Here is an 11,785-nt window from a genome sequence, read left to right as displayed (position 1 = left end):
AGAGTCCCAAGGGAGAGGCTCCATTTGGGGACCAAGCGATTACCCAAAAGCGAGAAGCTTTGGGAATATTATACCAGAGCTCTCAATTCACCAGCATTTGCAAAGAGCTCCCAGCTCTGCTCTTAGGAGGTCAGAATCACAGAATCACATGGGGCTGGAAGGGAACTCTGGACAGCATCTAGTCCAACACCCCTGCCAAAGCAGGTCCACCCAGAGCAGGTCCCACAGGAACGTGTCCAGGCGGGTTTGGAATGTCTCCAGAGAAGGAGACTCCACCACCTCCCTGGGCAGCCTCTTCCAGGGCTCTGACACCCTCACAGGAAAGAAGTTCCTCCTCATGTTTAGGTGGAACTTCTTACATTCAAGTTTGTGCCCGTTTCCTCTTGTCCTGTCCCTGGGCACCACTGAAAAAAGACCAGCCCCATCCTCCTGACACCCTCCCTTGAAGTATCTATAAGCATTGATCAGATTCCCCCTCAGGCCTTCTTGGCCACAAGGGCACATTGTCGGCTCATGGTCATCCTATTGTCCACCAGGACTCCGAAAGCCACCTCAGATTGCAGTGCCATGGAGCACAGAGAGCAGAGTGTCCTGCCTTGGAAAGGGACCAGCACCATCCTGATCCCAGCAGCTCCTGGGGTTCAAAGGTGGTCATTTGGCAAAGGTGGGGAAAGCCTCCCTTGCCTCTCCCTCAGACTCTTCTCAGGATCCTACAGACTTCATATGGAAGAGCAGAATCAGGGCCTACAGGAGCGAAGATGGCACCAGGCTGCAGTGAAGCGATGGAGGTGACACTGAAGTCCTCCACTGGAGGTCCTTTTGCCACAATGGACATAAAATAGGTGAAGAGCTTAGGATTATTACCTGTCCTTCGTCTTTTCTCAACACCTTCCTCCTCCTCGTCTCCACATTCAGATTTAGAATCCACCTTGTTGGGCTGGCTTTCATCAAAAATGGAGGAGGGAACGATTAAGCTAAGGGATGAGGCAGCGTGAACGACCTCGGCAGAGTGCTTTCCTCCTTGATCTGGCAGAAACTGGGTATCTTCAAAGTTTGCTACGGAGGAAGGACAAGGGGAGTGAAGAAAGGGGCGAATGTGGCCAGGCAATCTGCTCGTTGCCGTTTGCCACTCTGCACGGCCACGTGCAAAAGACAGAAAATTTCCCCAAAAGAAGCCTGTCCAGGCTGTCTCTGCTCTCAGGTGGATTTTGAGCGTTTGGTTTTGTTGCTGGGAAGGAGCAAATGTGAAATAACTTGTGATATTGGACCTGGTCCTACTGGCTGAAGAAAAACTCATCCAGTCCCGCTCTTTGTGGCTGAGGGACACAAGGGGACATCCCGAGTATTTCCCCAGTCCACGGCGGGCAGATATGAGCTTGCTTTGGCTGCACTCAGGGCTAGTAGAGGATGTGTGTTACAAGCCACAGACTTTTCACCCAGGAAATCCTCCACTAAGCTGGGGAATGGGTTTTCCATGGAGAACGAGGTCATGGAGAGCTCAGGGTAGGTGGGCTGGAGTCCCTGCTGTGTCCACACTCAGGACAGCCAATGTCAAACCCTCACCACTGTCCTGGCCTGCTGGGTCCCCGGTCTTGGGCTTTCCCTGGTCATTCTGCAACCTCTTCTGGTCCTGATAGTACTCCAGCACCTCTGGGGGCAGCTTCTCACCCGGGGCACGTGGAGGCAGCAACAAGGTGTTGCGGCCATCATAGTCCTTCAGCATCCGCAGGATCTGTGCGCAGAGGAAAGAGAAATCATATATGGGATGCGTCTCTTGACCTTCATCACATAGACTGGCTGGGGAGTCTGTTCATCTTCTCCTAACAACTTGGCCTATCCAAGCCCCTCCACAGCCTGCCAGAGCTGGCTGACTCCAAAACACCACCAGGCTCTGCCCTGGAGATACCTTCATCACCCTGGCAGGAGCCTGGGAACACTGGAATGCTGTGAAACTATGGGAGGATGTACACGGGGACCAGACCTTCCTTCTCACCTGCTCCTCAGCAAGGTACTGCTGGTCGAACTCCAGCGAGTAAAACTCGATGGGGAACTCGCAGGGGTTCCTCACCACCACTGTCCCCTCCGCCCCAGGGCTGTATGGCAGCAACGGTCCCAGCTCGAGCACCGAGGGGCTGAACTCCAGCTGTGGCTCCAGCCCCTGCCCTGAGACCTGCACCTGGAGGTGTTGACTGCTCTGGCAAACTTTAATCTTCAGCTCGCTTCTGTAGGATTTCTGAAAAGAGAGAAGTGCAGAAAGCTCCTCCAAGAAGTCCCAGGTGACAAGGCCTCAAATTCAACCCTCGCCCTAAGGTCAGGGGTGTTATCAGTACCTCTAAGGTGATGGAAAACAGATCTTTAATTACAGCAGGGGCTACAGTATCTGCATGCTGGCTCTGAGTAACTGGGATGAATCCAGGCGTGAAGTGTAAATGGATATTCGTTATCCTATAGACCTAAAATGGTCTAAATGGTCTACAGACTAGGTTTTCATCTAGTCATGAAGGAGCACAATGTGCACGAGAAAGGGGTTATAGAATAACAGAATCATACGGGTTGGAAGGGACCTTTCAGATCATCAAGTGCAACCATCAACCCAACACTGACATACCCACCACTAACCTGTGTCCCTCAGCACCACGTCTGCCCGGCTTTTAAATACCTCCAGGGATGGTGACTCCACCACTTCCCCGGGCAGCCTGTTCCAATGCTTGACAACCCTTTTGGTGAAGAAATTTTTCCCAATATCCATCCTAAACCTCAAGTTATGTTGCCCAGAGACAGTCCTGGCACTACTGCATCAGGCAAACATCAGCTACAGGAAAGAGGCAGAGGAGCTCTCACTGGCTAAAAACAAGGGCCATCTTCTCTGCTCGGTCTTTGGCTCTAGTTAAAGCCAGACGCAAGATGGTTACATCTCTACTAGCAATTAAAATCTCCCTGGGACTGTTCCCAGGCATGGAAGCACTTGTGTCTCTACTGCCAGTTTCCAAGTCACAGTGGCCACATGCAAACTGCCTTTGGGAATGCTCCATCATTTAAGCTGACTCCCAGACCACCTGGGAATGTGCAGGCAGGCTGGGCCAGGGCCACAGGGACCGCTGGCATTAGCCACTACAGGTGACTCTTGTGAGACCCCACCTGGAGTACTGTGTCGAGCTCTGGAGTCCTCAGCACAGGAAGGACATGGACCTGTTGGAGCGGGGCCAGAGGAGGCCACGGAGATGCTGGGAGGGCTGGAGCCCCTCTACTGGGTGGACAGGCTGAGAGAGTTGCAGGGGTTCAGCCTGGAGAAGAGAAGGCTCCGGGGAGACCTTAGAGCCCCTTCCAGTCCCTCAAGGGGCTCCAGGAAAGCTGGGGAGGGACTCTGGATCAGGGAGGGGAGCCACAGGACAAGGGGGAAGGGTTTGACACTGAAAGAAGGGAGATGGAGATGAGATGTGGGGAAGAACTTCTTTACTGTGAGGGTGGTGAGAGCCTGGCCCAGGTTGCCCAGAGAAGCTGTGGCTGCCCCATCCCTGGAGGGGTTCAAGGCCAGGTTGGAGGGGGCTTGGAGCAACCTGGTCTGGTGGGAGGTGTCCCTGCCCAGGGCAGGGGGTGCGACTGGATGGGCTTTAAGGTCCCTTCCAACTCTAACCATTCTATGACTGTCCTTGACATGCCCAGAAAGGTGTCTGGTGGCTGGTTTGTCTGCTGGTACCAGCAGGATTAGCCTAGGTGGGCCCTTCCGAGTGAGTTATTCCCTGTGAGTGTGGCAGCTGCTCTGCTCCAGGGCGCTGCAGCCTGCAAACGCACCCATGCAAAGAGGAAGATGAGGAGAAAGGGGCAGATTTCCCCCCACGTGCTAAGAGGTAGCCCCACTGCAGTGCCCTGGTGCTCTCAGTGCAAGGTCCCCATGGAGGTTTCAAAGTGCCGCACAGAAGAGGGTGCTGCAGGGGAAACTGGGGCACAGGGCTTGCAGAACGCTTCATGGGGAGGTAGACCTCATCTCCTGCTCCCTGCCACACTGCCCTGCCAGACCTCCTGGGGGGGGACACCCATCGATCTCACCTCTTCAGTGGGTGAAAACCTGACTCCCACGTCGCATCGCTCTCCTGGAGCGAGGGCTCCAGCTGCGGGCAGCACCTCGAAGACACAGGGCTTGGCCTTCAACTCCTGGAGCAGCTTCCGACGCACGCTTGCTGGGAGATGTTTGTCCACCTGAGCACAAAACACAATTGTGTGAGGTTTCCTTGGCCAGTGAGACCAGACCCTCGGTTCCTGTCATGCTCTGAGATACTATCACGGTGTTGAGAACACCCACATCAAACCAGCCATGACCACCGCTGGCCTAGAACTGGAAGGAAAACAAGCAGAAAGGGCAGGCAGATAGGGAAGCATTGTCCTCAGAAGAGGTGGTGGATGAGAAGCTCAACATGAGCCTGCAATGTGAGCTGGCAGCCCAGAAAGCCCCCCGCGCCCTGGGCTGCATCCCCAGCAGCGTGGCCAGCAGGGCGAGGGGGGGGATTCTGCCCCTCTGCTCTGCTCTGGGGAGACCCCCCCCCAGTGCTGCCTCCAGCTCTGGGGCCACCAACAGCAGAAGGACATGGACCTGTTGGAGAGGGGCCAGAGGAAGCCATGGAGATGCTGGGAGGGATGGAGCCCCTCTGCTGGGAGGACAGGCTGAGAGAGTTGGGGGGGTTCAGCCTGGAGAAGAGAAGGCTCCGGGGAGACCTTAGAGCCCCTTCCAGTCCCTCAAGGGGCTCCAGGAAAGCTGGGGAGGGACTCCGGATCAGGGAGGGGAGCCACAGGACAAGGGGGAAGGGTTTGACACTGAAAGAAGGGAGATGGAGATGAGATGTGGGGAAGAACTTCTTTGCTGTGAGGGTGGTGAGAGCCTGGCCCAGGTTGCCCAGAGAAGCTGTGGCTGCCCCATCCCTGGAGGGCTTCAAGGCCAGGTTGGATGGGGCTTTGAGCAACCTGGTCTGGTGGGAGGTGTCCCTGCCCAGGGCAGGAGTTGGCACTCTTTAAGGTCCTTCCTTAAGGACTTCTTAAGGTCCTTAAGTCTTTAAGGTCCCTTCCAACCCAAACCATTCTGTGATCCTGTAAGAACAGGAATGGGTGAAGGTGGCAGAGAAGTGAAGCACCACCTGATGAACAGGTTCAGGTGAACCAGCCTTGCTGTGTACCCTCAAGAGCTTCCTCAGACGAGATGTAGCCCAAGTGCTCAAGCAGCCACAGGGGCAGAAAAGGCAAGAGAGGCAAAGGAAACCCAACCAAGGAGTTATGTGTGGTCTGTGCTTTACCTTCTTAACAGGCTCAATCACAGTGATGAACCATTTACAGGGGAGCTGGAGCTGATTATGGAGTCGGATGGTTTCTTCTTGGCACTGCCCACATTGGACAGCGGAGAACTCCAGCCTGTCCCTGGAGAGGCAGAGGGATGGCATGGCCACAGTGGCACGGAGGCGGAGGTGAAACGTGGGGCCTCCTGCTACCTAGTGAAGGACAGAGCATCCAGCTGAGAGTCCAGGTGATACCTACTGCTGTCCCCAACCTGCCACCTGCCCCAAAAGGTGGTGCAGGCACAGGGAGGTGAGGAAGTATGCGGTACCTTGATGGGCAGGAGCCTGTCCACCTCTCCCAGTGGCAGGTTAGCGCTCTGTGGGTCGAAGCGCACTTCAAAGGTCTCTGTCTCACAGTAGGGCAGGTGCTTCACACGGTCCAGCTCCACACTGAAACCTGGAACAAATGGAAATAAAGCAGCTGAGACACACAAGTGTGTGAAACGTGTCACGGGCATGTTAATGCCACACGGGTGCCCTGGCTGGCAGCTCTGTGAAGGAGCCCTTTGCATCTCTGGAGAAGCCTGTTGCTTCTTCTCCCTTGCCAAGGAGAAAGGGTTTTCACAGCCCGAATCCAATGCCCACGTGGTAAAAAGGAAGCATCAGTTGAAGAGCACCAGCAAATTCTTCATCAGGCAGCCCAGGGAAGGATGCACAGAACTCTCCGAAGAAGAATTTGCAACTAAGATTCCCCCATGCCAAGGTGTTCCCTGCGCAAAACTTCAAGGAGACACCTGACCACCCCTCAGACACAGCAAGTCACCGTTTGATGGCACTGCAGCCTCACCTCAAGGCCTGTTTGGGAAGCCTGTTTTGATATCCCAGAGGACCTCACAGGCTGTTTTCTCAATAAAGGCTGAACGGAAGCACTAGGACATTATAAACTTTAAACAAAGCACTTCTGCAACACAAGCTCACAGAGGGCACAAAGAAACTCAGATGATGCTCGTGGTTGCCAAGAGCAGAAGATGCTGAGAGGTGACCAACTTCCCCACATCCAGTGGCTTAAGCTAATCTGGCAGAGCTCCTTCAAGGCCACGTGAAGTCTCTCCAGCACTGGTTACCTGTGTCGCGCAGGACCTGTCCAGCAGTGTGGAAGGACACAGGGAACTGCCCGGTGTTGGTGATCTTCACAATGTGTGTGTGGATGTCACCGAGAACAACGTAGCCAAAGTCCAGGACGTACTCGGGCAGCTCAGCTCTGAAAGGAGGAGAAAGGACATTCTTTAAACCACAGCCTGGCTGTGTTTCCAGATGGATTGAAGATGCAAATAAAGTGGATATTTCTGTATTAACTGCTGTTAAAACTCAACTCAAGCCCATGAAACTCAAGGCCTGACCACCCGGTAATAGGACTTTGCTAAGTTCATCAGCCTGATGATGTTCATCAGCCTAAATTCATCAGCAGGGATGGTGCCTGTGCTGTCTGGAAGGTCATGATGGTCTGCACTGGACCCCCTCAACTCTAAGAACAGAACCCAGCATCTGTGGGGAGCTGAGCAGCCCCAAAGCTCAGGGTGGCACTGTGGAAGTGAGGACACTCAGCTGCTCATAGGGAGCATGTCAAAGCTATCAGGATCATAGAATCATTATGGTTGGAAGAGACCTTTAAGATTATCAAGTCCAACCATTAACCCTGTGCTACCAAGTTACCACTAACCCACACCCCTCAGCACCACGTTAACCCGGCTTTTAAATACATCCAGGGATGGTGACTCCACCACTGCCCTGGGCAGCCTCTTCCAAGGCTTGGTAATCCTTTTGGGGAAGAAACTTTCCCAATAGCCATCCTAAACCTCCCCTGGAGCACTTGAGGTCATTTCCTCTTGTCCTGTTGCCCGTTCCTTGGGAGAAGAGACGGACCCCCCCTGGCTACACCCTCCTTTCAGGGAGTTGTAGAGAGCGAGAAGGTCTCCCCTCAGCCTCCTTTTCTCCAGGCTGAATACCCCCAGCTCCCTCAGCTGCTCCTCACAAGACTTGTGCTCCAGACCCCTCACCAGCTCCGTTGCCCTTCTCTGGACACGCTCCAGCACCTCAGTGTCTTTCATGTCATGAGGGGCCCAAAACTGGACACAGCACTCGAGGCAGGGCCTCACCAGGGCTGAGTACAGGGGGACAATCACTGCCCCAGTCCTCCTGGCCATGCTGTTCCTGATACAGGCCAGGATGCTGTTGGTCTCCTTGGCCACCTGGGCACGCTGCTGGCTCATATTTAATTGGTTGAAGACCAACACCCCCAGGTCCTTTTCCACTGGGCAGCTCCAGCCACTCTTCCCCCAGCCTGGAGCGTTCATGAGGTTGGTGTCACCCAAGTGCAGGACCCGGCACTTGGCCGTGTTGAACCTCACACCATTGGCCTCAACCCATCCATCCAGCCTGTCCAGATCCCTCTGTAAAGCCTTCCTGCCCTCAAGGAGATCCACACTCCTGCCCAACTTGGTGTTGTCTGTGAACTTACTGAGGGTGCAAGACCCTTCAGACCCTTTCTGAAGTCCCCAGCTATTCCCAGCTCAGCAGGCACAAGGAGCTCTCAGGAACAGGGGTGCACTGCTGGGTGTTACCGTTGGGGCACCTGGAGATAGGGTAGGGGTGTCCCCACTAACTTGGGAAGCCTCTGACGAGAACGCTGGTCAAATACAATGTCCCCTGGGGAACCAGAGGTGAGAGCTTTCTGCAGCTCCAGGGCATGTTCCTCTATCAGCTTCTGCTCCATCTGCATCTGCAGCCGAGTGTCCAGCTAAGGAAAAGAAAGACAGAGGCTGGCTTGCAAAGGTCCTTTCCCAAGGGGAAAGATCCCTCTGAAAGAGGATCCCACCCTGCTCTTGTTGAGACGGGTGATAGGGTCCTCCTGTCTCACTGCTCAGTGTCTGTGACACCACCTGCTCTCTTAGCCAGGACCTTATCCCGAGGGAAATGGACTCCAGCATCTTTGCCTGCCCAGTCACTGTCGTTAAAGATGATCTGGCCAGACAGAGAGACAGATGAGCCAGGAACCTTCCAGAGCTCCAAGTATTTGGCTGACAAAGCAGCTGGGACAAAAGCTCTCTTGCAAAGGGAAGTGCGATGAAGCTGGTGCCTCTTGGAGAGCAACGCTGACAGCAGAGTCCCAGGCACAGCCAGGCTGGTCCTATTAAGCTCTGTAAACCTGGCAGGGCTCGGGCTGTGAGCAACAAACACCCCAGCGATGACCTGCAGCTCCTTCAAAGTACCATAAATTCAACGGCTGGAGCACGGCCATCAGGACCTCTCCCTGGTATCCCAGCTCATGCTGGGTAGACGTCAGGAAGCTCGTGCGTCTACAAGAGGGACAACTACCAGAGGTGGGCAGCCCCTGGGGCAACGCTGAGCTGATGCAGCATCACGGCCAGGTGTGGGCAGGGAGGTCCCAAGTGCCAGCAGGGCACCAGGAAGCCAGCCGCAGGGTGCAAGGGGACAAAATGACACAGGGGGAGGGTGGGACATGCCAAACGAGGCAGCAGCCGTTCTCACCACGGTGTCCAAGCCGTCTGTGGGCAGCTCTGCAGTCGCAGCCTCCCCCAGAGCAACTGCTTCATCTCTCTGGCTGTCTTTTTCCATCTTTTCTTTCACCTCCTTGAGCACCTTCTCGTATTTTTCGTTTCCTGAAGGAAGAAAACATCCACAAACCGAAGCGTGGGCACAGCGCCACCGAAGCTGGGAAGCCCCACGCCCCTGACTTCTCCCAGAAACACACTCCTCAAGCAATAGATGCTGCTTTTCCTCTATGAATCCTGACGTTCACTCCCACCCATCCTCCTCCCCACGTAGGAACATCTCACCCCCTGCAACGTGATGGAAATCCAACCCTGCCAGCTTGTATTACGGCTTTCCCCAGCGTTTATATCTAGCCATCATCTTCCCAGGGCTCCGACAGACTTGCTGGCAAGCTCTGCAGGATGGCTCCTGGGGCAAAAAGCCCACATGGACTTCTAGAGACTCGGGATGCAACCAGAGGGCTGAGTGGTCTGACAGCCCTGAGTTGGTCTGACAGCCCTTAAACCTCCAGGCTTGGTGGAGGTGGGTGTGAACTGCCCTATGGGCATATGACATGGGGGGGAAAACACCAGAGGACCTTCCTGGGGTGCAGACAGGCAGCGCTCACCTTTGATGGTCCTGGGCAGGTCCAAGCAGATCCTGGGAAAGGTTCCCTCTCCTTTCAGGGAAATTTCTTCTGGTGGCAGGTGACCCACTTGGATCTGGAAAGTCCTGCAGAAGATTCCAGGCACTCCTGGCAGGTAATAGACTTTCAGCACTTGCTCCTTGCCTGGTCCGATGAAACCCTGCAGGGCATAGGAGAAGAGGGAGGGAATGCACCAAAGAGGGTAAGGGGGTTTGATGGAGGGATGGCTCAGATTACAGACACACTGAGAAAAGGAGGCAGATTCTCATATATAAGAAAATATCAGACAACATTGCTTTCTGGTATCTAAAAGCTGAAGTGTCCTACCCCAGGATGCAGTATGTCCCTTCAGAGGGCTCATAGGGATGGGTTCCCACAGGACAGACCTACAGACTGCCCTTTGCTCAGCTCTTCTGCTAACAGTGTTCACCCTCAGCTAGCAAGAGCCAGGTAAATAAATAAAAGCTCTTTTACCAGCTGCTGTGGAAGAGGAGTGAAGTGCCCGCACTCCCAATGGGGCCAGCAGCTCCTGTCACAGCACGTCAGTGGTTCCCAGGCTGGTGTCCAGGGGTCTGACCCCTTATTAATGCCCCCAAGCCAACATCTCCTGCCTGTGGGGTTACACCAAGGTGCACTATCCAGACCCATGGTGACCTGCAAACGTACATCTCTGAAGACGCAGGAGCAGAGACTGGGATGAGATCTAGGGAAGAAGGTATTGCTGGGAAGGACGCCTCCTCTCCAGGCTTCCAGAAGGGCTGTCCCAGCCCCAGGCTGGGCTCACGCCAGTCAGGTCGAAGGCAAATACAAGCCACGCTGCTCTGGGTGACGAGGCCACAAGCCGCAGCTTTCCTCTGCTCACCCTCTGCGTGTGGGGCTGGACCCTCAGCTCCCCTCCGTGCTGCAGGGGAGAAGGTGCTGAGCGGGAAGGATCCTGCCACTCGGTCCCCTGAGCCTTTATCCGGTGCACAACACAGCCCTGCCGAGCTGCCAGCACCAGCGATGCTCCTACAGCAACGACCGCGTGGGTCCAGGCAGGGCTGTGTCTTCGGGAGCTCATCAGGGAGAGGGCATCAGCGCCTCATCCCTTGTTGGCATCACGGTTTGAAGAAACCCATAACACAACTAATCTCCCACCCGATGACCCCTCCCCACCCAGGAAGGGCAATTGGGGAAAAATAAGGAAACACGAGGGTTGAAATATAAATAGATTTAACAGGATAAGACTAAACAATTAATAATAATACTCAAGAACCAGTATTAATCTCCCTCGTGTTGGGGGATACGGTGTAGGGAAGAACTTTGTAGAGTAGGGTAGATGGTTGGACTCGATGATCCCAAAGGTCTTTTCCAACCTAGATGATTCTATGATTCTATGATAAGATATACAAGGACTGTCCCCAGCCCGTCCCATCCCAGGGAGCCATGCCCTCCCCGCAGGGACAGCCAATGTGGGACACTGCGAGCGCTGCGGCTTCGGGAGGAAGGGAAGGATTCAGGGCTCCGGCACCAGGGCAAGGAGTTCTCAGGATCCCAGGCATCGAGGGGGGGAGAGAGAGAGAGAGAGAGAGAACTCCTCAGCAAAGTTTCTAATTTATACTGAATGTGGCGTTCATGGTATGAAATAACCCTGTTGGCAGCTTGGGGCAAGTGCCCGGGTCTCGCTCCTCCTTGTCGCCACTCCCGGGGAGCTTGAAAACACCAAGACCTTGAATCCCACAGAGCCTGGCTGGCTATAAAGTAAATATTTTCACCAATTCAGACACTAGAGTCTTCCAAAAGTGGAGTTTTCCCAGGTATTAGAAGAGAAGTTAGTCCTGTGTCACTGAACCCAGGACAGTAGGGGACAGGCATGAGGAGATGTGGAAGCCATTTGGCTGCCTCTTCCCATTGCCAAAAGGGACATAGATGGGAATGCTGCTCCAGCGTGAAGGCATCTGCGCAGCATGGAGGGGCGAGATGCTCCCAGACCAGCCTGCTCCTGAGCACAGAGCTGTGCCAGCCAGCAATGGGGCGATGCTCCAAACCCTTCTCCTTCCGTTCCACTCCTCCCTGGCCCCTCACTGCCCTGCACAGTGGCAAAGCTGGAGGAGCCAGGGACCGGTACAGGGGCTGCTACGATTTCTGGCAAAGAAGCTTCATGCCCCATCAAGACAGTATTTAATTCTCACCTGGTTAGTGCTGGTAGGGTTTGTTACAGCCAGGGACAAGGAATAAGCCCTGTCTGACGACACAAGCTGGGTAAGGTGACCCCCAGGAGAGCCTGCAGCATCCAGTGCTGGTGGATGCTGTATGACAGAAGAGCCACCCACCAGCAAAGGCCATT

The 11,785-nt window shown here is 54.7% G+C and overlaps 1 protein-coding gene across 1 annotated transcript in view; it reads right to left on the bottom strand.

The window, feature by feature from the left end:
• HYDIN (HYDIN axonemal central pair apparatus protein) overlaps positions 1 to 11,785 on the bottom strand; it is a 177,276-nt gene that overhangs the window by 46,027 nt on the left and 119,464 nt on the right. Inside the window, exons 28-37 of the mRNA XM_074151752.1 lie at positions 9,442 to 9,619; positions 8,811 to 8,941; positions 7,925 to 8,058; positions 6,386 to 6,522; positions 5,591 to 5,718; positions 5,283 to 5,474; positions 4,048 to 4,197; positions 1,994 to 2,233; positions 1,564 to 1,732; positions 865 to 1,056 (exon numbers count right to left, since the gene is read on the bottom strand). Coding sequence (XP_074007853.1) covers positions 865 to 1,056; positions 1,564 to 1,732; positions 1,994 to 2,233; positions 4,048 to 4,197; positions 5,283 to 5,474; positions 5,591 to 5,718; positions 6,386 to 6,522; positions 7,925 to 8,058; positions 8,811 to 8,941; positions 9,442 to 9,619 — 1,651 coding nt within the window. The remainder of the gene's footprint in view (positions 1 to 864; positions 1,057 to 1,563; positions 1,733 to 1,993; positions 2,234 to 4,047; positions 4,198 to 5,282; positions 5,475 to 5,590; positions 5,719 to 6,385; positions 6,523 to 7,924; positions 8,059 to 8,810; positions 8,942 to 9,441; positions 9,620 to 11,785) is intronic.

The sequence above is a fragment of the Numenius arquata genome, chromosome 8 (genome assembly GCF_964106895.1).
Source record: "Numenius arquata chromosome 8, bNumArq3.hap1.1, whole genome shotgun sequence".
Classification (NCBI taxonomy): Eukaryota; Metazoa; Chordata; class Aves; order Charadriiformes; family Scolopacidae; genus Numenius; species Numenius arquata.
The sequence above is the reverse complement of the archived record's forward strand: the minus strand, read 5'-3'. Positions and strand labels throughout refer to the sequence as shown.